Source organism: Ochotona princeps, chromosome 16 (genome assembly GCF_030435755.1).
Source record: "Ochotona princeps isolate mOchPri1 chromosome 16, mOchPri1.hap1, whole genome shotgun sequence".
Classification (NCBI taxonomy): Eukaryota; Metazoa; Chordata; class Mammalia; order Lagomorpha; family Ochotonidae; genus Ochotona; species Ochotona princeps.
Window position 1 is genome coordinate 10,403,940 of NC_080847.1, and position 25,384 is coordinate 10,429,323.

The 25,384-nt window shown below is 42.7% G+C and overlaps 1 protein-coding gene across 2 annotated transcripts in view; it reads right to left on the reverse strand.

Annotated features, from left to right (window-relative positions):
• HYDIN (HYDIN axonemal central pair apparatus protein) overlaps window positions 1-25,384 on the reverse strand; it is a 312,592-nt gene that overhangs the window by 229,802 nt on the left and 57,406 nt on the right. For both annotated transcript variants that reach the window (XM_058674096.1, XM_058674095.1), the window contains exons 3-7: window positions 24,338-24,463; window positions 22,715-22,834; window positions 21,791-21,925; window positions 13,038-13,237; window positions 1,049-1,173 (exon numbers count right to left, since the gene is read on the reverse strand). In XM_058674096.1, coding sequence (XP_058530079.1) covers window positions 1,049-1,173; window positions 13,038-13,237; window positions 21,791-21,925; window positions 22,715-22,834; window positions 24,338-24,463 — 706 coding nt within the window. The remainder of the gene's footprint in view (window positions 1-1,048; window positions 1,174-13,037; window positions 13,238-21,790; window positions 21,926-22,714; window positions 22,835-24,337; window positions 24,464-25,384) is intronic.

Sequence of the window (25,384 nt, forward strand, 5' to 3'; positions counted from 1 at the left end):
ACAAATGAAATATTTGCAAAAACAGTTCATGAGTACACAGGGTACAGCACTCAAGAAAATACGAGTGTGGGCTGGCACAATGGCTCAACTGGCTAATCTTCTACCTCCAAGCGCCAGGAACCCACATGGGTGCTGGTTCACGTCTCAGCTGTTCCACTTCCCATTCAGTTCCCTGCTAATGACCTGGGAAAACAGCACATCATGGCCTAAATCCTTGGAACCCTGAACCCATTGGGAGGCCCAGAAAAAGTTCCTGGCTCCTGGCTTTTGATCACTCAGGTCCGGCTATTGCGGCCACTTGGGGAGTAAATCAGCGGATGGAAAGTCTTTCTTTGTATCTCCTTGTCTCTGTAAATCTGCGTTTCCAATAAAAATAAATATGTCTTTAAAAAAAAAGAAAGAAAATACCAGTGGTGATAGGCTGCCCTCTGCATTCATGCACAATGTTATGTAAGATATTTATATGCACTAAATATTTAAAATTCCCAGCTCTTGCCTAGATTAGTGAATGTACACATAAAAGGACATTCAAATGTGGGTTTGCATTTTTAAATGTTGCCTCAGTATAGCAATAAATCAAATGAAAAACCCATGGGGTTGTTCCCTCTAAGTTTCCACTTACACATAATAACCCCAATCACTGGGACTAAGTCCTAGATTCCCCAGGCTTTCCAGCACTGAGGACATCGGGGAGATGGGATTTATACCTGCCTCCACATCACTTCTACTGCAGGCTTCGGTTCTTTACCATAGGCTTCTTACTTTCTCTAATACAGCCAACATTACCACTTCCTATTAAACTTCATCACAGTTCATATCTGACCATTCTTTGCCCCTTCTCCTTTTATTTTAAGATCATAATGGCAGGATTTGTTAAAAGGGAATGGTATAAATACACAGGTTCAAGAACAGGCAACCTCAAGAGAACTGCCCCAACCTAGGCTGGGGTTACCTTTTTATAGGATGCTGCATTGCACATGATGATCTCCAGGAAGGTGACACACCATCTTTCTCAGCACAAAGAACTTTTACAAAGAATAAAGCGTACCTGTGTCATAATACACAATCAGTCTTTCGCTATGATTGCCCACACTCTGCGGCTCAAACTCCACTTCCAGCTGCATGGACTCTCCCACGTCAAGAGTAGCGACAGTTGGTTCTACAGAGAACGGCCTGTGAGATAAATGGGGATGTTCTGTCAGAACTCCTGTCTGTCTAAGGTAAGGGGGACTGAAGGACAAGAATTCCAGCTCTGCAGATGGCTGAAACTCAACTCCTGAATTCTGTGACCAACAAGTCTACTTCTCTCTAATATGAAAGGACTTCAGTGTTAATATTAAAATAGCAGTAATGGATCAGCAAGTAGTGGATTCAGCAAGAAAAAAATGAATGCTGCAATAATATTCTTGCTTGCCTCCTTGCCCTTCGGCCTTCTTTTAATGTCCATCAAGTGATCCCACTGGGTTCAGCCACTGGCATGGGACGATGAACAATGAATAAAAATCTGGCTTTGCCCTCAAGACACTGAGATTCCAGGAAGGGATATACTTAAAAAATATGTACATGAGACTAGTGCCATTTGCAAAACGAACAGTTCCTTCAAAGGAATAAAAATCAACTCCTGGTGAGAGTTCAGAGGAAAGACCTCACCATAGCGGGAAACAAGATCCCAAAAGGAAGGTGATGACATACTCATATTAAGTAATTCCAGGATGGGTTAACAAACGACTTATTTAAATGAGGTGGGAGAACTCTAAGAGAAGTGCTAGTTGCTCAGAGTTAGCTGCCCTGTTGGGTCCAGAGAGTCATGGGGGGAAAGAAGCGGTCTGTGAAAACCTACTGAGAGAGGACAGAGAGAAGGCTGCCTTGGACCTTCAGTTAAGGCAGAACCTCAGTATGTGGCTTCACAGTTAAGCATCATAGAGAGGCAAATCTTACATCAGACCCTTTTTTATCTGTTGCCTTCTGGGGCTCTCACTGGTCAACCTCAACCAAAAGCCAGAAGGCACTGGGGCCTGCTGACTCAGGCCAGAGAGGCCAGCCTCCTGAGTAAGCTCAGGTCAGAGAAGGGTGGAGCGTGCATCAGGAAAAGCAAACTGGGGACAAGTTCACAGACTGAACATACCATTTAGGGATGTTAAGAACTGCTGGAGGCAAGGCAGATTTGGAACAGGAAATATTTGTTTGTCTTGTCAGGGATTAGGAACAGAGAAGCTGGATTGGATCACAGGCTACCTTAAATAACTTAAAGTTCTCCCTTTTAAATAGGAAACCAAGTCCATTTAATTATTTTCATGGTCCATTTCCCTTCTTTAAATTGCTAGTTTTTCAAAGTAATGTGTTGTACAATATATCTGGCAGGCTAAGCTATTTATGATTATTTATTTCTATCAAAACAGTTTTTAAAGTCATCGTATCTTCCCTTAGCTGAAATAAATTTTGAAAAAACTAAGCTTTCTGCCATGAAGGTACAGCGAGCTTTTGGCAAGGGTGGCACTGGTTGGTTTCCTAGATGATTTCTGCTTGCACTTCCTATCATAAGCAACTGTTTCCTCTCCTCTGGTGTCCCCCTACTCTGGTCACCTCATCTCTCACTTTGTGAAGTCCCCTCTTCCCTTCTCTAACCTTTCCCTGAGAGTTGATCATGGCTTCCATCTTTCAATGGACTCTGGGCATTGCTGTAAAGGTATCCTGGTGTGGTGCTTGCTAGCCTGGATTCTGGAGCTGAGTTCAAACTCAGTTCTGCCAGGACCTGGGGCAAAGCTACTCACCCTTCAGTTTCCTCATCTGTAAAGAAAGTGTGACAACAGCATCTACTTCCTAAGGTTGTGGTGGGAACTGCAGGGGTTGATACAGGTGAAGTGCTCAGCACAGAGCCTGGCATGTAAAGGACTTTTCAAGTCTTTATTATTACTTTTGCTACTGTTATTTTTCTTTTCCTTACTAGTAGCTTCTTAGATGTTGGAAGACAAACCTCAGAATAGATTCAGGTGTTTAGATGAGTTTAAGTTTTTTTTTATCAATCTCTTCAATTCTTTACACTGTTCTAGGGGCATTATAACAAACCCACACTTGTCATAACACATCAATCTCTTCTTCCCACAGGTCTTCTTAATCTAGGCACTGCAATTCAAACTCCTAGGCATTTGAGGCCTCATACAATTTGTTCCTGAGCAGTTTTTGCATTTCGATTGCACACATCCATCTGTCCAAATAGCCCAACTACCCTTCATACTATAAGTCAGTGCTGGGGTAAGACAGGACAGTCTCTGCACTTACAAGCCCTCTCCTACCCAGCACCACACCAGCTCTGTCTTCCAACCAGACTGCCCCCACACTGACAGTCCAGAACTGCCCAATGTTACAGGAATATTCACCACATCCCACAGGCCATACTCCTTTCCAAGTCACACGATCACAGCAATCTTCCAAGCTCTCCCTCCTATACACCATGCCTCCTTTCTCTCCGGCATAACCTTTATGGTTCTTTCCACATTTTGCCTTGTACTAGAGTTAGTCTTCATGACTACCTCTCTCAACAGCTAGCACCTCTTGAGAAGAAAGGGGAAATCAAACAGAAAATTCATGGGCACATTTCTATGCTGGAGACTTTACTGGGCAATTTAGATATGCTGGTTCTTTGAACTCTCGAGAAAAAAAAATGTGAGAAAGCAGGGATTATTTATGTTTTATATACAGATGAAAGAACAGATGCCCCGAAGGGAAGAAAACCTGCCCAAAGTTGCCCACGTGGGCAGTGGTGAGGCAGGGAGGAAAGCCTGCCTTCAAGATCCTGTTCTCTCTGCCTACCCTTGAACATGGAAACCACATGGCTAGATTCACCTCTGTGTCTCACCTTCTCACCACCTTCTGCACATTTCTTTACTCATAAAAACTTCAGAAGAGGTTAGAGAACTTAATTTCAATGAATCCTTCAAGGGAAATAGAAATGCCTGCAACCATTCATTACATTTTATAATACCGTGGTAAAATAGGGGCAAACTTTTATCATCTTAAGAATCTGCCTCATGGCTGATGAAAATGAGTCTTCCAGGCTCAACCTCTGTAAGAATCCAAACGAGTGGAAAATGGGACCTAGATATCTGGTTTGGGGAGCAACACGGTGGTATGTTAATCTGGTTTTGCCTGCCCAGTTCCTAGCACTTTTATTTTAAATGCACTTTCATTTTCTCTTCCAATAGTTATTTACAGAAAAATAACAGTTTTGAAATGCATTGGATATTATTATATTGCAAAAATTCAGCTGTTTTTCTGTACAGAAGGGACACTGACATCCCTCTCCAGGACTTGCAGCAACTGAAATCTCAGAGAAGCAACGGATACATTCTCTCTGTGCTCACTGTTGAGTTTAGTTTACATTACAATTCTCCAATGGTTAGTAAAGTCTCCTGGGAATCTCATTGCTATTACAGCTGGCTGATTTTTCTTAATAAACCGTATGCTAAATGAATAGAGTGTGTTAAGTTTCTGTTACTTAAATATTATCTACAATTTGATTTGCTTCATTTTAGTAAAAAGTAGTTCTCTTAGAAAGAACTAAAAGACATTATTCCTGAAGGGTGTAAAGTTAGCACTGTCCAGCAAAATGCTTGGTTTTGATACCATAATCTCATTAATTTGCCTAGGAAAGAAACTTCGCTTCATGAAAAATTCTGAATTTTGCGAAAGATTTTGAGTCTTTGATTACTTTTAAAACATTATGATTATTATTTTATTTTGATGATTTTTACATAGTTGATTAGGGCTCAAAGGGTCAAGAGCTATAGGAAAGTGGATAAGACCATTGTTTCAACACCTTTTTTTTTTCTGTATCTGGGGTGGGGGGAAATAAAGGAAGAAGCTCTACCCAGCCTCCCAACCATCCAGGGTCCCTGAAGTGGGGCATGCTCTGAGGCCACTGCTCATGTGGTTTTGACAGTTCAACAGTTCTGAATTGCAGCCAATCTCACCATTCCAAGCATGATGAAATCTCTCCAGAATCTACTGGCTTCTAAGGTGGACATATATTGTGGACATATATTGTTCACCTTAGAGTCTCCGTTTGCCCAGATTTTCACTACCAACATGAGGATGGGGTAGCTGATCAATTCGCTCTGTCCTCTGCCCTCTGTTGTGGTTCCAGGTGTCCTCAGCAGGCTCCAATGGACTGCCATATCCTCCATGTACACCTGGGTATGCTGTCCACTGCTCCGTCTGAGCCACTGAGGAGGCTCAGCTTTGATATATGTACTCCAAAGTCAGACCATGGAACCTGCTCTTCTCTTCAAGGTTAGGGTTCTGAGATCAGCAGTTCAGTTGGGGGGAATCCCCAAAGAAACTTCATCTGAGGTGATCCCAGACCGGATTCTTGTGTGTGCTTGCCAGTATAGGATCTGGAACAGTTAAAAGCCCCAATCAGCTTATGTACATGCTGGTGGTTGCAATTGCTGGGTCAGATCTGTTTCCAGCCCTGTCTTCCGCATGAATCAATTGGTGTTGGAGTCCAGCCCGATTCTGCCCATCACATTATACTCAGCCCTCATGCAAACCAGTGGGAGCTGCATCCTAGTCAGAGTGACCCACAATAACCCCCAGCAGTCCTGTGCCCTGCCTGGTTCCTGTGCTTGCCAGTATGTACAGCAGACTGGTCCAGTCTGCCCCACATTCCATTCAACTCTCATACATGTCAATGGGCATCAAAACCTAGTTCAACCCAACTAGCCCCACTATCCAGCCCACACACATGCTGGTGGGTGCCATTCTGTCCAGCCACCCCTGCCCCAGTTCTGGTTCTCATGTTCACCAGTGAACATGGTAATCCAAGAGGGAGGTGCCCACTATTTCCCTACTGGGTCACTCCTACTCCCAGATCATGCACTCTCCAGTTGGTTTGGCAGTTCAACTTGACAGAATTAGCCCCCAGTGCCAGTATCTGCCAGCTGATGCTGCAGCAAAGTGCCACCAACCCACACCCAATCTGATTTAAGCTTGTACCAGTGGGAACAGTCAATCCAGCCTGGCTTTTCCCTGATCTAGCTCACATGAGGCCCACATGTATTGTAGCCCTGCCTGGGCTGGTCTGCCCCCATCCCAACTTACACTCTCTAGTGGGAGTGGTGGTCCAGCAGGGGAGCTCCATGCAGCCCCCCTGCCAGCTCCATGCAGCCCTCCCTGCCCCCTCACATGTGCTAGTTGGGTGCTGTGGCCCAGTCTGGCATGGCCTGCCTTGCCTCAGCATTTGCCAGTGGGTGCTGTAGCAAGACCTGGCCCAGCCCACCCTCAATTCCAGCTCATGCTGGTGGGGGCTACAGCCTAGCCCAGCCCAGCTGGCCCCCCATCCCAGCTCAAATGTTTATTGGTATGTGTTGCAACCAAACCTGGCCCATCCCACACTCTATTCTGGTGCTCGGATTTGTCAGCAGGTGATATGAACTGGTTCAGCCTGAACCGCCCCCGACCTGCACCAAATATATGCTGGTGGGTGCCATTCCCTGGCCTGGTCTGGGTTGCTACCTATCATGGTTCTTGCGCTCACCTGCTGGGACTGTGTCCCAACAGAGGAGTGTCTCAAGCTCCTCCATCAGAACCTCTCCCAATGCCAGATCTCACACATACCGGTGGGTCCATGGGCCAGCCCTACTGTGCACCTCCTGTCCTAGCAGGAACAGTAGTCTCTCCTGACTGGCCTTCAACCCATTCCCATTCTTACTGTTGGATGTTTCAGCCCAGCAAAGCCTGGTCCACACCCAGACACAGCTCATACATAGCTCAATAGGGGCAGAGACCTAGCCTAGCCTGTCCTACACCTACCCTGGTCCTCACGAGAACTAGCTGTTACTCCAAGTCAGGTGCGCCCAGCCCCAGTCCACACTTGGCCCAAGCGACACTGCAGCCATATCTAGATCAGAACCCAGCTCCCACTCCAGCCCCCACACTCACCAGTGGAACCACAACCCAGTCAGGGTATCCCCTTTGCTCCCCAACCAGGCCTGTTCTCAGCCATAGATCCTGTACATACCAGTGGTTGCTCTGACTCAGCTTGGCATAATTCCTCACCTGTCATGACCTTTGCCTTTGGATGCTGCAGCCTGGCCTGACCTGGTCTGCCCCCATCCCGACTCTCACTTACAGGTGTTGGAACCTGGCTCTCCTCCCACAGCTGGCTCATGCAAACCAGTAGGTGTAACAGCCTAGCCCGGCATGACCTGTGCTCCAGCCTGGTTTCTGCTTTCGCTGGTAAGCTAAGGTTTGCCCGGCCCTGCTGGGTCCACCCCTTTCCCAAACCAACTCACACATCAGCCAACAGCTGGAGCTACTTTGCCCAGCTTGTTCAACCCCCAGGCCTGGACCATGTGCTCACGAGCGGGAGTTATGACCTACTAGGGGATTTTCCCACATTCCCCCACTTGGCCCACTCCCAGACCCAGATCTCATATATGTTAGTAGGTGTATAGCCTGCCCCTCTATCTTGGCCTAGTATGAGCTTGTGAACATTGCAGCCTGGCCTACCCCACACCCTGTTTTAGCATGCACATGTGTGTGCTGGAGCCTGAATCTGCCCAGACTGTTCTCAGTCCCTGTATCCATGAGTGATGGTAGGTTCGAAGGTCACACCTAACTTGTCCCATTTCCACCCCAACTCTTGAGCTAACCAGTGGGACTTGTGTGTCTACAGAGTTGGGCCCACACATCCACCACAGAATTTATACACGGACCTGGCTTTCTCGTGTGATGGTTAGTGTCATGGTTCTGCCTAATGTGACCTGTCCCCTGTTCTGACATTAAGTCAGGTACTAGAATCTAGCCCTGCTAGACAGGCCCCCAGCCCTAGATTTTGCATGGACTGGCGTGTGGTGGTCAGCAATGTTCCATGATGACAAGCCCTACTCAGGACTCACATGTAGGCTGATATATCAGTCTGATGCATACAGACCATCTGGACACTCCCCTCTAAACCATCAAGTCTCAGTCCCCTCGCTTACCTGCAAGTATGGTGGCCCTGCATTGAGTGTCCCTCAGGACACAGTGGCATTATCCATGTATGTCCCTAGGTAGCAATTCCACACCCCCAAGACCCCAGAGTTCACCGTTGGGCCCAAAAGTCCAGGACTCGCTCACTGCATGGCATCTGTGGCTATGGCTAGGGCCCCAAGTATTGAATCCAACCTGGCTCAGGTATCCTCCACCAGGCTCCTACCACCCAGGTCCTGAAGTTGAGCTCCCTTAGGGCCCTCCCGCTGCAAGATGGTAGCAGCGGACGAAGCCAGGGCCCGCCTTAACTCCCAAGTTGATTAATTATAAATTATTCTTAAGAACAAAACTGAGCCGCATAGTTTAATATCTTAGCATAAGACTAAATATTGGTCTTATTAAAAAGTGGGTATTAGCATTTTTCTTTAGATAATGCTTATTATTCAACTAATTAGTAACTTGAGATTTAAGGTTTGGATATTGCTTTTTAATCCTTTTTTACCTCACAAAAGTAATTCTGGTTTAATAATTATAGTTATTCTGACACCCTCTAGAGTTTTAGGTCAAATCTGCAATAAAGTTGAACAGTCATTGTTTATGTCTCCGCATATTTTTACAATGCATTGCAGCTCCTTTTATTAGTGTAAAAGAGCAGTATGTCTATTTTATAGTACTTGGAGCATTTTTTAAATTTTAAATTATTGTAAATGTGTATAGCTGTAGCTTTGTTTTTGTGATATATTGTAGGTTAAGCATCCTATAAAAATTTAGAGAGTACTCAGTTATTCTAGACATTTTGCTAGATGCTAAGAATGTACAGATGAGAATAGATGCAAATAGAAACAATCCTTGTGTCTGGGAAGTTCACATTCAAACAGAGGCAGTGCCTGTTTTATTTTTTATAATTTAGATGAATCTATCAGTCAAAGTGGTTGTTACAGAACTGTATTGGGGCAACAGAGTTTTCCATATAGCTTTTGAAATGGATATTTAGCAGGAGATCTCCCCAGAGATCCTGATTCAACATAAAATCACAAATTCAACTGCATCCTTTCCCACTGTGGCCCCCAAGATCCTTAGCTGCAAATACCAGATGCCCAGTGTGGCGAATTCAGACAAGAGACTGATTGAAAGTATTGCGATAACCTTCATGATTTGACGATATGTTTGGAAAGCATGAATTTTGTGCCAACAGCCTAAAACTACTCTTTCCTGAATAGTTCTAACCACACAAAAAAACAAACTTGTAAAGCCGGGAATTTGAGAGACTTGACTACTCAGAAAATGGAATAGATAAGAAATCGAACCTAAGATGGTGAAACAGTTCAGGGATTAGTAATACCAGCAAGCCATTTCCACCCCTTGGTGGGAGGCAAAAGAAAAGGAAGGCCTGTCATCTGATGCTGGGGACCAGGCTTATTTGGCAGAAGTTGGAACCATGCCAGAGTCACCTGACAGTAGCTGGAACCACAGAGGAGATTCACCCACAGTGGAGACCCTTCTGGAGGCAACCAGAGGGTAGAAGAAATTCCTTGGCTTCTTCCTGCCTTCCAGTCTCTTTCTAATGTGCCCAACTGATCAAACGCAGACAAAATCCAGTTGACCCAAGAGACGGCGGAGACTGACACAGTCCCATAGTGACCCTGGGTGGAGCCAAGAGAAAGATGAGAAAAAGATCCAAAAGCTATCAGGCTCAGAATTGACCCATGCTCACCCTAACCCAGGCCTTTTCCTGGTACATTTTGAGTAAGCAATTATTTCTTTCATCTGTAAAATGGGAATACTGAAGCAGAGTCTCTCACGTAGTTTGATTCATTGATAGTTATCAAGTTGGTTCTTCATTTTACACCAGAATTATTATAGATTAGGAAAATACATTGGTTTTCCACCACAGGTGGATTCTCCATAAGAAATTAACACAACAGAAAGTTTTAATGTGTATTAAATATGGTAAGCAGCAGTTCTTTAATTTTAAAAAAAAATGTGTTCCTTTTAATACCAGAATGGAACAGGAAAATAATCTGCTGCCTTCTCCCTCAACCAAAACCTATATGGCTCACCATGAGATGACAAAGGCAGTACACACCAAGTACTTATGAACAATGTCAGAGGACCTGGGTTTCCTTGAGAATGAGGCTTTTGTCTTTTCTGATTGATTTACTTGGAGAGTCATTCTTCTATCTAGGATGCAGAAAGGTAATTAGAATGAAAATCAAAACCAAAAATCAAATCCACAACTTTTCTTGAACCCATCAGACAACTGATGTTGCAGGAAAAATAGGCTGAAGCTGAAAGACAGTCAATTCCCTTTCCTCCAGGGAGATGGAACCTGCAGAGATGGTTTAAACCCTGGCTTTCACTGGTGGCAGAGCTTCCCTACAGGAAGAAGAAACTGTGAGAGAAGAGGAAAGACAAGAAACATCTGAATAAACCCTACACTGAGACACATCATGTTCAAAATAATACTCAAATATAAATATAAAATTTTGAAATTGAGAAAAAGATATAATCACACAGAAAAGGAGACAGGCAAGAAATACAGCCGACTTCTCATTTGGAAAATGCAAGCCCAAGGACAACAGAGTGACATCTTTCAAGTGCTGTAAAAATATGTGTATAATTCAAATGTTGGCTCAGAATTTTATGCTGTAGAGAAAACATCTTTCAAAAATGAAAGAAGGCCAGTGTTGCAGTACTGGTTAAGTAGCTGGTTAAGCCATGGCTTGTGATGCCAGTACCCCATATGGGAGTGCCAGTTAGAATCCCAGCTGCTCTGATTCAGCTCCCTGTCTGCAAAAGCAGTGAAAGATGGCTCAAGCACCTGGGTCCTTGTCACCAAAGGGAAGACCCAGATGGAGGTCAGGCTCTTGGCTTTGGTGTGTCCCAGCCTGGCTGTCACAGTTACCTGGGGAATGAACCTGCAGATGGATGAACTCTCTGTCTCTCCCTGTCATTATGCCTTTCAAATAACTACATTAAGTACGTTAAAATGAAGAAAAATAAAAGCCTTCTTTAGATAGGCAAAAAGAAAATTTATAGCAGACTTGTGCTACAAGAACTATTAAAGGTAGTTTTTCAGTCAGGCAAATTATATCAGACATAAATGTGCTCTATATGAAATAACTCAGAGATAATGATATTCTCACAATACTCTAAAGAATAAATTTAATTTCCCTCCAATGGGATGTGCCTACAACCTGTAAATACAGCATTCCTGCAATATGGAAGACTGGTAGCCTGAAACATTCCACCAGAAAATACCTACAAAGACTGCATTTCAAAATAACTTATACAAATGTGTCACTGAACTCAAATAAAAATAAGAAAGACACACAGGAATCTGGAACAAGGAGGAAACTAAAATCACAGCAATAAGTCTACTTGGGTTCTCCAAAGCCTAAAAGCCTGGGTTTTAAAAAGCCCTGGTGAGTCAGGAGACAAGACCTTGGGATGGTCAAGTCATGTGACTATTCCACATCTCCTTTCAACATTGCAAACTGGAAAGGCTTCCAAAACATTGTCTCATCAACAAAATGAAAAATTGTCTGTCTTGGTTTTGAGCAAGGAAAACCAAGTTCCTCTAGCAAATTTGTAACTTTGGATTTTGTGTCTGATGCAGTTTTGTGGTCTGAATATATAATACCATCTCAGGGACCTCTGGGCCAAGAAATTACCAGTTTGATATACTAGCATACACTGACCTTCAGAAACCAGTCAGAAGCAAACGCTAATCTTTCCTGGAGTAATATGTTCTTAAACCAGCCAAGGACTCCACAGATAAAACCCTCTGGAAAATGAGCTCCCAACCCAGACTGATACACTGTGTTCTCAAAGTTGTGGAGAAGAATGTGACTCCCTGTTTCCTTTCCTCCCAATCTGGTTTCCAGATGAAGCCCCACGGATGGATCAGTCACTGATCTCATACATGTTGTGTAGCAAATTATTTCTTCTTGTCTCACAGGAGAATTTCTTGAGAGCAGGGATTGTCCATTGCCTTATACTGCCCTATGGTCTCAACACTGTAGCCATTTCATGGATGTTCATTTTAAAATTCTTCTCCTTTGCCTAATAGCTTTGTGTGCTATTGGAGACGACCCAAACTCTCCAGCCAGTTTTCTCATTGTTGGGGGGAACAACTCCTCATCCCTCTCAAGTTTTCCATTTTGCATTTGTAATAATCCTTGTGGTCACGGCAGGCCCATCCGCAGAATCCAGGACAACCTCCTCATTTGAAGGTCACTCAATTAAGAACCTTAAGTCCATATACAACTTAAATCCCTTTTTGCCATCTAACATAGCAGGTGCTGGTTCTGGGAATTAAGATGTGGACATATTTTGGGAGTCATTGCTCTGCCTACCACATTGGTTCAGAAGAAAAAAAATTAAAAACTTTCTTGTCATACCATATATGTATGTGTGTGTGTGTGTGTACTATAGGTACTTTACTGGCTTCCTTTTCCCTCACAACAACCTATGAAATGGCTATTAAACTTTCTCCCATTTTTCAGACATGAAAACTGAGGGCCCTGAGCCAAAGAATGTGGACAGCCTATAGAAACTAGAAAAATGGTAAATAAATGGACTCCACTCTTGGGATATCAGAAAGGAATCCATTTCTGCTGACACTCTGATTTCAGCTCAGCGAGACTGATGATGTGATGAAATGTAAAATAACAGGCCCATGATGTTTTAAGCCACTAAATATGCAGAAATTTGTCATAACAGCAATATAAACGTAGCCAGCCAGTGACAAACATTTATAGGCAAAATGCATTTATAAATTTCCATGGGCTAATTCTCTATACTAGAAAAAGGATTCTCATCCAGCATTTCTAAAAGCCAGTTGACAGTATCTAGTTTTTTTTTAATGGATGTAATACATTAAACCCCATTTTTCTTCTTCTCTTAGGATAAGAAGGAAGTCTATCCCACACTGGTGAGGTCTCCTAGTTTCTGCAATTCAAAACTGTAACAAGCAGTTCCATCCTGAACGCTATTCTGGCAAATGACTTATGCTGCCTAGAGCTAGCCATAATCAATCAAACTAGGGCCGCAGGAACGCATACCTTTGGGTTTTGATGTGAAACACAGCATCTTTGTTGCCAATGTTCTGTACCAGCAGGATCTTCTGAGTGCTGTATTTGACGGGGCAAGTGGAAAAATTCAGCTTGTCGGGGAAGTCAAGGATGGCTCGTGCACCTCTAGCTTTGATGGGCACGATAAACTTCTCTCTTTCAGTAATGCAGGTCAGCATATGGGCATAATCCTGCAAGGCAAGTACACAATCATTACCTGTGGAAACCCAATGGGGTTGAGAGAGCTATGCAGGAAAGGTGGTTGCATGGCAGATATTCATATACACTGTTTTTCAATTTCATATATTTCTACAAAAAAGGGCAATCACAGATGTACTTCCGGCAAGATTCTGTTCTTTTGTTCGTTTGTTTGCTTTTTGAGAGGAAGAAGCAGTTCAAACCTACAAATAGAAATTCAAGGTGAAAAATGTTTCCCAAATATTGGGGCAACAGGACGTGAGGACAGAGATGGGTCGAGGAGCAGTGTTTTTAGGAACAAAGGAGAGTCACACCATTCCCTGGGGTCCTCTAGTGGACCCTGTGACCCTACACGACCAAGTGTTAGACTTATGATTCTCACGCTCTCTGCAGTGGGACCCTGCAGCACTCCCATCCAGGGCAGAGCCTATCTTGCGACCCTTTGCTTCGACCAGTGGAAGGCGGCAGCATTTACAGCACACCCATTTCCAGCTGAGGCCTTGGGAAACTTGGACACCTCTGGTCTTGCTCTTAGAAGCTTATTGCTGCCGTGTAAACAGGCCTAGTCTAGCTGAGCATGGGATGGGAGTACATATGACCCAGCCATGGGCATGCTAGATCTGTGAGAAAGCAGGGCCAAGTTGAACACTGCTGCCTATCCAAACTGTGAATGAGCCCAGTCCAGAACACAGGATCTGCCTGGCTGAACCCTGGGTTCAGGAACAGCAACAAATGCTTATGATTCAAGTCCCTGAACTTTGGGAGTATCTGTCATTGTACAGCAATAGCTAAAAGACACACATCCCAGTTACACCTCTGGTGCAAAGTCATTACTGCCAACCCAGATAAAAAAATCTGAGGCCCTGTGCATCTGTCTGCTCCTGGCTTGAGTCTAAATGCAACAGAACAAAGTCACTATGTTGTCTCATACTACAGAAATAGAACTCACCCACAATGTACCAAAGAAAAAAGTTCAAAGTGGACTCCAAGCAATAAGCACAACTAGATGTACAGGGAGAACATTTACAGTCTCCTCAAGAACACGCCAGGTGCTTAGAAGCAACAATGAAAGGAATTTGTTATCTAACTGGCTTTTTCCCCCCATTTAATGTTTGACCACCATTTGGCATGTGTTTTAGCTGCAAGGTGATCCAGATAAATGTAAAATGACTTCCAACTAAAATTTCCTTTCAGTAACCATGCAGTAAGTGGTACTAAGTGATGAAAGTTTATTTACTTATTTTTTATAAAGCTCTCTTTGGATTCTGGGCATGGAGCAAGAATGAGAACATCTGACTCAAACTGACCTATGGACCTAACCATGCATTTGGCCTCATAAAACGGCAGAACAGGTAGGAAATGAGGGCATCCCCAACAGGTTCCTTCATTCAACCTGTTATTACACACCTCTGTGCCAGGCTCCCTGCTAGGTCTACTAATATACTCATTAGGAAACGACCTAATAGTCACAGGTTTCTTTTAGCTTACATGAGGATGAAGAAATCACTGGGCAGATAAACAGAGGAACATAATATAAACTTCAAGGCACATATAAATAAAATATAAAGATACAATAGCAAGGTAGCCTCAGGACACGGCCTTTGGATTGTGATGTTCCCTAGGCCCCGCTGACCCCCACTCTCACACCCAGCTGTCCTGTAACTTACCCCGCCCCAACAAAGCCCCTGATGAATGAAAGAGGTCTGCGGGTGTGCATTTAGCAGCCCTGCCAGGAGCAGGGACGTGGCCTGGAATCTAGCCACTATGCTGGCCCCAAGTGGACCATCCCAGAGAGGGTCGTAGTGCCCACAAAGGCTCTGCAAAGCCAGATGAGGCGCCACCCTTGATTTCCTCTTCACCTCAACCCTGTTCCCTCAAGCCTCTTCATCTCAGTGCTCCATCATTCCCATGGCCTAGACTTAAAACTTTGGATTTAGGCATCTTTGCTGGTGTTCTCTTTCTCAATTTGTTGGCAAATCTTGTTAAGAAATACCTTCAAAACATAGTGAGACTGATCACACTACTTGCCATCCCCACGTGTGTTCCCCTGTCCTAGCTACTTCAATCTCTCCTGAGACGAAAGGATTTTCTATCTCAACTCGTTTTTCATTCTTTGTCTCAGGGGCCAGGGCATTCAAATAGTAAGCCAGTTCAGACCATTGTCTGATCAAACTCGAGCAGCTCTGAGAGCTGGTGTTATTTGGTTCCCTGTCCTTCCTCCTACAGTCTCTCCCTCTTCCTTTTGATGGTCTCTGCAGCAGTGGATCCCACTCGTAGAGCCTTTGCCCAGAACGTTCCTGGCGAGATCCACACTCACTCTCCTACAGCCACTCCCCGCACTCAGCCCTTCTTCTCCTTGGGTCTTGGCACAACTGTGCACTCTCACTGGGCTCTCTCGATTCTCCCTCTCTCGCTCCACGCATCCCCAGTCTTCCTTCCCGCTTTGGTTGGTCCCGAAGCCACAGAAGACATTGGATAGTCTACCTACTCATGAATGTGTGTCCTTCTCCCTCAAGAGCCCTGTCTGAGCCCTGTATCCTCAGTTCCTAAATGGAGCCAAGGACTAGGCAAGTATTTAAAACTTCTTGTTCTTGAAGGACAATGAATTATATGTTGGGTAGTAGTGAATGAAAGCAAGCAAATAAACAAAAAGAATTGGAGATAGAGAGTGACTGGAGAGCTTTTCCACATGGGGTGGCCGGGAAGGGCTCCCATGAGGAGATGACCTTGCAGCAGAGACCAGAGGGGGTAAGAAATGAAGACTCATCTGTGGACAGCTCTCCCAGAGAAGCAAGATTCAGAGCTGTGGCCAGAGGGAAACAAGGCAAGAAGGGCAATTAGACACATGGCCAAGAGTGTGGTAGGGGAGGGAACCACATCGCACAGGATCTTGCTAGCCCGTGGCAGGCCTTAAAGATGGCACAAACCATTCAAGATGCTAAAAGCCGAGCAGGATATAACCAGCTCAGCATTTAGGAGAAGCTCTAGCTGCTACGGGAGCAGCAGACCATAAAGGAGATTGTAACAGGTGCTCACTCTTGTTAGGGAAATAATAATGATAATACCAATGATCTACAAAAATAACAGAACCAAGTAATTTCAGAAGATGACAAGGACTTTAGAGAAAACATGGCAGAGTAATCATGGGGGAAGGTGCTATTTTGATTAGAACAGGCAATGAGGCTTCCCTGAAGTGAATTTTGCGTGCAAATCTCAACAGCCAAAGGAATCATCAAGAAGAGACCCAGGGACAGTGTGTTCCTGGCCAGGAGAACTGCAAACATCAAAGTCCTATAGTAAGAGTGAGTCATAAAAATTAATGGATGGAATTCATGAAATTTTATTAAAACTGAGTTACTGGACTCTCAGCTCTGCAGTTTGAGCCTGCTTTTCAAATGATAATACCAGGTTAAAAAATTATGCTATCCAGACCTAAGGAAATAAAAACTGCACAAAGATACCTGATTTCAGAACACCCCACGGAATTCAACAAAGCAACCATCTGGTCTTATAACAGAATCTTACAGAGACAAGTACTGTGTTCATTTTTCCCCTAGATTAAACCCAGCCAGCAAAGCTTTTGCTAGGAATTATAAACCGGACAGCACCTGAAACATCTGAAAACTTACTATTAACTGAAGGTTTGGGAGAAAGAATTTTAAAATGCTGCTGAATTCAGAATGGGAGAGACCCTGGCCTGTTTTGCCTCATTTTATTCTATATCCAAACATACCTTCCTTTGTTCTGTAAGAAACTAAAGCTGACAACAGCTAAAGATCATTGAAATACTATGAAGGATGTTCTCAAATCTTCTCAAGTACCCAAATGAGGAATGAAATTTGATCATATATACATATTTTTCAAAGCCAATTCATATACCAATCTAAGCATATGAAGAAAGTTCTTTAAACAATCCCCTTAAGATGTACTCCAATCTCTGAAGTTATGCATTTAGCCTGACTGTATTAGCTTATGTAATGTACTATTATATATGGCTCCACAGACTTGAAATTAATTCAGATGTTTGGAGGCTCTGGCAGCCTGCAAGCCAAGCAATTACTTCAGTTGATGTACTTCCTTTTGTACTTGGATTCAAAGCTGTCAGGTCACCATTCAAAGCCAAAATATTTATTCTGAACTATTTCCCCTCTGCTATTAGAGGCTCAGCCATGAACCACTTTCTATCCTCAAATGTTATCCCATTTAACAATGCTCTCTGGATAAAACTCCCTAACCATTTTTGTTGTTGTTGCTGTAAGCCTTCCTGCCAAAACGCCCATCCTCCAAACTTGCAAAGACCATGTAGAAGATGAAAATGACAGATATGCCTTTCTGTGAAATGAAAAGAATGAATCTTAATTTTACATTAGTTCCATGATAGAAAGCAAACATAACCGTAATTCTGCCCTTTAAAATCTCAAGCAAAGGAAAATAATGTCTTCTACTGCAATGACTCTAGAAGAACAAGGGCAAAGCCAATGTGGCTAAGCCCTCATTTCCTCTGACTTTTTTTTGACTCCTAAGCTTAGCAAAGGACTGACAACCAGATGAAGCCAGGTTTGGTTAAGACAGTAAATTCAATGTTTGGTGATCCTATAAATGTTCTAAATTCTTTAACTAGTTAAAAACATATATTATATAATGTCTCTTCAATCTGAAACTCACCCTCCAAAGGGAATACTCGGTTCTAAAGTTCTCATTAGCTTTAAAACAAGACTGGGTATTTTAAGCGTTCTCCTATACAACCATGGGCAAGTGTGAGACTCAGTTGGGATCTCAGCCCCCCCAGTGATATCTACATCTCCCCACTAATTCAAAGACAATGGCCACTGACCTCTGGCTTGAGAACAAAAACAAAAACAGGAGGTCAAAATTAATTTTTGTTATTCTGTGCTTAGTAAATAATGATAGTGTGGTTACTTATGACTCAAACACACACATAAATCATTCATTTTCTCTTTAGTGGTGTCTCCCTCCCTCCGCCTTTGCACGGCTCCTTGCATCTAGCGATCTGCTCCCGTCTATAACGCACATGCTCTGCCTGTACTTCCGTCCCTACCTAAGACCAGAGCCTCCCCCTACGTATTAGAACTCAACCATTCTCACGCTGGGAGCTTCCTGAATCACCATTTTTTCATTTTTACTGAACAAGCATGTGTCAGTTTATAATCATACATGAATATGTTCCTGTACGTTCTTGTAAAAATTAAAAGTAAAATAATAAGAGGAAGAGGGGGATGGGATAGGGTGAGTGTGGGAAGTGCCATGGCTCTAAGCCTGTCTATTTGTATGTGTGAAATACATGAAACATGATCCCTTCACATAAATAAAAGAAAAAAGAGGGAGAAAAGAAGGCTAAAAAATAACTGTGTGTGGCGTAGATAGTGTGAGTGAAATAACATTGTTCATTTTTAATATTTTAATTTAGGTCCTGAGCTGTCAAGAGATCACAGACAATTTCTAAGATCATCACTAACTTTATTATCAAATGACATTTATCGAGTCCAGAAACCAAAAAGCAGTGACTTAACTCACTGAAGACGTAAAACACAACGGAGAGTAAGACCCTCAGTGAGAGAAGACTTCTCAGACATCCCCTGCCTGGTTGAAATGAAAACAAAAAGAGTGAACGTCTAGGCCATTCATGACATTGGGAAATATCTGATTCCCTTTGATATGCTTTTATTTTTCTCATCTATAGGCCATCTTCAAGATGAAAAAACTTCCATATATATTCCTGAAATTGGAGCCACTGCAGCAGCTCAACAGGCTAATCCTCCACCTGCAAGTGCTGGCATCCCATATGGGTCTGAATGTGGCTGCTCCACTTCCCATTCAGCTCCAGCTTGGGACCTAAGGAAGCATCAGATGATAGCCCAAAGCCTTGGGACCCTACGTACACTACACAGGAGATCCAGAGGAAGCTCCTGGATCCTGGCTTCAGATCAACTCAGCCCTAAACATTGCAGCCACTTGGGGAGTCAAACAGTGGATGGAGGATCTCTCTGTTTCTCCTCTCTGTAAAACTGCCTTTAAAAAAAAAAAAGCAAATATTTTTAAAAAAATGAAAGAAAAGGATTAACTGTTGTGTACTAATCTCATTCGACAAACATATGCTGCATATGTCCTTTAGGACAGGCACTGTGCTAACTAGACCTTGGGTTATAGGGGTAACCCCCCACAGAACTGGGGAGGTCTAATTTTAAGCAGAATGAAAAAAAATCCCTATCAACAGTTTTGCCGAAAATGATCAATTATGAAAAATTTTGTGATCTCTGTATTTTAAGTCAAAACTCTGGCAACATGGTTTATTATTATTATACACTTAGGCAACATGCTAACATTTTCTATTCCGTTACTGCTATAGTTTTTAAACTTTATAATTACAAATCAGGAAAACCACTTGGATAATAAATAAGATTTTTTTAAAAAACGTAACTAAGCAGGGGCCCAGCACAGTAGCCTAGTGGCTAAAGTCCTCACCTTGCATACTCCAGGATCCCATATGGGCACCGGTTCTAATCCTGGCAGCCCTGTTTCCCATCCAGCTCCCTGTTTGTGGCCTGGGAAAGCAGCAGAGGACGGCCCAAAGCCTTGGGATCTTGTACCTGTGTGGGAGGCCTGGAAGAGGTTCCTGGCTCCTGGCTTTAGATTGTCGCAACTCTGGCCATTGCAGTCACTTAGGGAGTGAATCAATAGAGGGAAGATCTTCCTCTTTGTCTCTCCTCCTCTCTGTAAATCTGACTTTCCAATAAAAATAAAATAAATCTTTAAAAAAATAACATAGCTAAGCAGTAAAAGTGTATCACAGCATCCTTTCCCCAAGCCCTACTGCCATCTCCATGTGACAACCACAAAACAATGCTCTCTGGCTTCCAAGGATGTGCTGTTTTGCTTCCCATAAAAGCCTGATATTTTTTCATATTCATTTTAATAGTATAGATACAAATTAAAGAGGTTAAGAAAAAATGCCAAGTTCCAGAATTTTATAGCGCTTTTTAAAATGATAACAGACTATTCTATTCTACAATGCATGATACATATACACTAGAATCATTAGATTAATAACATATTTAATCATTTTTAAAAGTCTGTGTGAGTAAAGATAAGGCAAATCAGAGTAGAATTTGCTGCACCTGTTATCTGAGTAGTTGGCATCCTTAACAAGTCCCATCCCTAGGGTGATGACAGGGAAAATATAAGTTGCTTTATCACCTTCAATGTGCTAGTATACATGGGCACAGAAGAGCCATCTGAAAGGGGACTGGATTGCTAACCATGACATGCTGCAATTTACATATCTCACCCTCCAGATGTGAGCAGGGTAAATGAGAAGGGAGCACGTTCAGATCAGCAGGGGGTAAGGAGCAAAAAATACAGGGACTTCAGCTACCAATTTGGCCAAATGAAGAAACAGTGACACTTGGTGAATGACTGGTTTCCAACTTCCCCAAAGTAAATCTGGCTCTAGTTACTTCTCTGACTTTTCTTTTTTCTTTCTTTCTTTATTTTTTTCACCAGCACGGAACACTTCATGCCTAGTCCTGACTGGGCACTCAGTCTATGGCTCAGTCAGACTTCCAACAGAGAGGGCAGAGGCAGATATCAAAGATACAGTAGTCTCAGCCAATAAAAGGAGAAAACTGTCTTTAGAATAATAAGTCCTGCTTTCCAATAAAGTAGGAAGGAATGCGGGTCCTGTCGTTCACAGCAGCCAGTGTTAGTGGAGGAGAAGCTGGAATAGGACTTGAAGCTACTTCTGTCTAACTTCTAGGTGTAACTTCACTGTGTTCTGGCTCCAACCAAAATGGTGGCATAGACAAGCACACTGGTAACATTATATGTATTCTGAACATCTTGTTGTACCTATTTAAGTCTTCTCTTTTTCTTTTTAAAGATTTATTTATCTTTACTTGAAAGGCAGATATTACAGAGAAGCAGAGACAGAGACAGGTCTTCCGTCCATTAATTCACTCCAGTGGTCACACCACCAGAGCTGAACTGATCCAAAGCCAAGAGCCAGGAGTCTTCCCTGGGTCTCCCATGTGAGTGCAGGGTCTCAAGGACTTGGGCCATCCTCCACTGCTTTCCCATGCTGTGGGGGGCCTCAGCCGTGGACCACACACTCAGGTAACATGGTGAGGTGACGGCATTCTCAATAAAGAAGTACAACAGACAGTTATGGTAAACTTGTCCATTTATTAATAACCAGAAGCTTCTTTAGAAAGGGTCCAGGAAAACACCTCAGGGTAGTAGCAATATTTCTATTGGATATAAGCATCTATAACATGTTATAAACCTAGCCAATCAGTACAACTGTCCCATATTTTACCAGGTGGCACTGTGTAGCCCACCACAACTTACATAACTCACCTTGCATTCTGCAAGACTATCACAAGTTTATCACAAGATGGGTATGGGCCGGGGTAGGCAGGGGGGTGCTGTCACTGCCACCACCACCACTAAACCCTGTGAGTGTTCAGAAAGGAACTGCAAACAGCCAGCAACACGCATTCCACTGGCTTCTCTGCCAGCAGGAATCTTACCTTGTTCTCCTCTGGTGTGAAGAGGATTCGGAATGTGGATGGCACCCCTGGGGCCACCTTGTTGCCAATCTCTTTAGGCTTGATAACTTTGAAGTAAGGTGAACTTTCTTCTACAACTTTCACCATCCTTGGAATCTGGAAGAAAAATGTATTAAGGCTCACAAAATAGATGTGAGAATGCAGAATTTTTTTTAAGGTTTTGGAACTAAACATAGGCTGGAATCCTTGTCAGCTTCTTACTGGACATGTGGCCTTGGTCAGGTCTGAACTTGCTTCCTCAAGTGCACAGAGAGATGACAGGACCTCTGTTAACTTGAATTTTTATTAACATTATTAGTTTTACTCATTTGTATTACAACTTCAAGTCTGGTTTCATCTTACCAGATGAAATGTGGCTATCTTCAAAGACTAAAGACTAGCTGAAATCATACCCATATAGAGCAGAGTTCACCTGGATGTCCCAACATTTCAGAACTGCTCTGAGAAAAGAAATCATCCTGCACTTCCTTCTGCTATCACTTGAACAACTTTTGGCTCCTCAACTCACATGGGTATTTAGTCCCCAAAGTCACAACTTAATGGTACTAACGAGGGTGGAGGCCTGACCCAATGATGGTGGTGAAGTACTGTGGCAGGGTAGTTTTGGGCGAGCATTGGTTATGTAAGCTGAATGGAGCCCCACTTTTCTCCCTGCCTTGCCACGTGACTGTTCCTCTGTATATACCCCACCAGATGCCCAACAAATAGACCTGCCTCATCGTGTTCTTTGAACCACCAAAACCACAAGTTTAAAAATAAGACGTAAGTTTTCACATGACTTTCCTAACTCGATCAAAGCACAGAACTCTTCTGGAAGAGCCCAGAGATCCCATGTTGTCTAACTACTTTTGCTATATTCTGGAAAAGTTCAGCAGACACACTCACTTTATCATTGTTCCTCAAAACCAGTGGAACCTCATAGACTTCACAGGGAGTATAGTTCTGGAATATAATTTCTGATGGAAAGGGTTGGAATAATGCTTGATCGAGGTCAATTCCTGAAAACTGCAATTGAAACAGTAAATTATTCATCTACCAGGGCAGTAAGAATGTACTGTGTATACCTCGGGCTATTAAAATTAACCACATGGGAGACACTCAGAAAAGGGCAACTATAATAGACAATAACAGTTTGTTTTAATTCTCATTATTTTATTGTCATCAGTTTAGGAGCAGTCCTCAGCTTAAAAATATATACATATTCCAATCAGCATATTAACCCAGAATACCATTAAACTAAGGGTGAGTATGGTATATCGGACCAAGAATAACCAGAAATAACCAAGCATAACCAGAAAAGCTGTATTGAGATGTATCTGCATGTAAATAAGACATCAAACAACCAACGGCCAGAGTCCAAGAGAAAACAGAAAACTGGAGGCGGTGTGTGGAGGGAATAGAGAAAGTTAGATGAGCTTTTCCTCCGTGTATTACAGAATGGGTAGCCAAGAATTTTTTTAAAATAGTGCAGGACCAGGGAGAGAAAGAGAGGCTCAAGATTTGTCAAAGGATTCTGATGGACTTTGCCCTGCAGGGACCCATGAGTGGCTGCATCACAGAAAAAGGGTAAGCTGTGGTTTCCCATTCCTCAGAAGGGAGTTAAGAAGATGGAATTAAACATGTCTGTCTGTAAGAAGGAAACATCACCACAGGGCTCTAAACATTTCTATAATTTTATAATTATACAATTTTATCACTATAAAAAAAAGGTTTTGCAACTGCAAGAAAACTACAAAAATGACCAGAAATCTGTTAGTTCTATATCAGGCAATATGTAGATATATTAAAATGCACATATATAAGCAGTATACACTGAAAAATGTTACTCATAGTCTAGCATTTGTTATGCTTCCAGAAAAGATGACATAAGCATTGATTAGAATGCATCAGCTTTGGGAAAGGCTTTGTTCATTCCACCCAACTTTGGCAGGTGGGCGCAGTCCAGAGAAGAAACACTCCCTAAGGCTGGCAATGCTCAGAACAGCCAAGTCTGTACAGGTCCTAAATAGGACAGGTAACGGGGTAGCAGCAAAAGCAAAAGGGCCTCAAACACTCATTTGTCTTCTGTGTATAACTGGTAAAAATTCAGGACAGTGGGGAATCCTCGGAGAAGATTAGAAATCAGCAAGAATAGAGAGTAAATACCTAATGATAAAAAAGTAATGTTTCCTTTTTTTCCAGCTCAAGTAAGGAGGACCTGCTTGTTACATATGCCAAGAGAATAACTTCCTCAGTTTGGCTAATACAATTCCTAAATTTACTCCTAACCTGTAAATAACAGGGTCAAATACTGTCCAGGAGTAGCTGAGGACTATATACAAGCTATCTTGACTGAGGTTTACACTTACAATAATTACCACCATATCAAATCATAGGTATCAACACCAACAGAGGTATCATAGTAGGGTATAAAACAAACCGGGAGGATTCACTAGTCTAGAAACAACAACTTCTATTTACTTTTGTAACTTTCGGGGTATCCACAGAAGTATAATGGCAAGCAGCTACCTTTTGATGTGTTGTTTCTCCCATATCTAAGAGTTCGATGATCTGTGGTCGACAGATCGTATGTGTATTGGCCAACCTCTGCTCCGTGGTGAGGGACATTTCCTTTAAGTACTCTGAGGGTGTCAGCTGGAATTTAAAATAAGAGTCAGAGGTTTATAAGTGGTTACATTGAAAAAGTGCTTGCAAGTGACAGCAATGAATAATTTGTGTTCTCAGCTTTCAGGATAATTCTGGCATGCCACTAATTTCCCTTATAAAATATTTAAAATAACTAAATTATACAGGAGAAGGACCCATGCACTTTTGAGGTCTTTGCATAGTAATTTAAAATGACATGTGGTTGCTGTTTGCTTACAATTCCAAAGGAATCATACAAAGGAACTCTAGAGAAAAAACAGTCAAGAAATTATAAAGGAACATGTCCAAACAGTTTAGCATTCACACTCAAAGGGGGCATCTGAGCATAAAATTCGAAGTTTGCAAAATCACTTACGGGCTTCAGAGCTAAGGAGTTTGAAATACTCCTATTTCTGTTTCTCTCATAGAATCAAAACATGCAAAGCTTTTCAGTACCTAGCCATCACGTTACAGACAAATCCTACAAAATATAAAGAATCTCGGAAAGGGTATTGCATACTTAGAAACGAAAGTAAGCTTTGCAGAAATAACAAAAGCATATTCAGACCTTCCTCTGAAAGAGTTATAACTTAATCAGAGCCAGCAGTCCAAGCGAGAACACAAAACACTTTAACACTTACCGATGCTATATAAAGAAGTATAATTTATCATTTAAATAAAACTAACCCAAAGAGAGATCAGTTCAGTTAGCCAGAACAAATCACTGTTAATGAGTCAATGTTGTTCTAGAGTTTTCATATGATTCCAAACCCTACTTCATAAACAAGGTGGTCACTAGCAGTAACATACTTAAGTATATGTCAAGACTTCAAAAAACATTCGGGGGGTTGGGGGCACCGTGATAGCCTAGCAGCCAAAGTCCTCGCCTTACACATTCCGGGATCCCATATGGGCACTGGTTCTAATTCT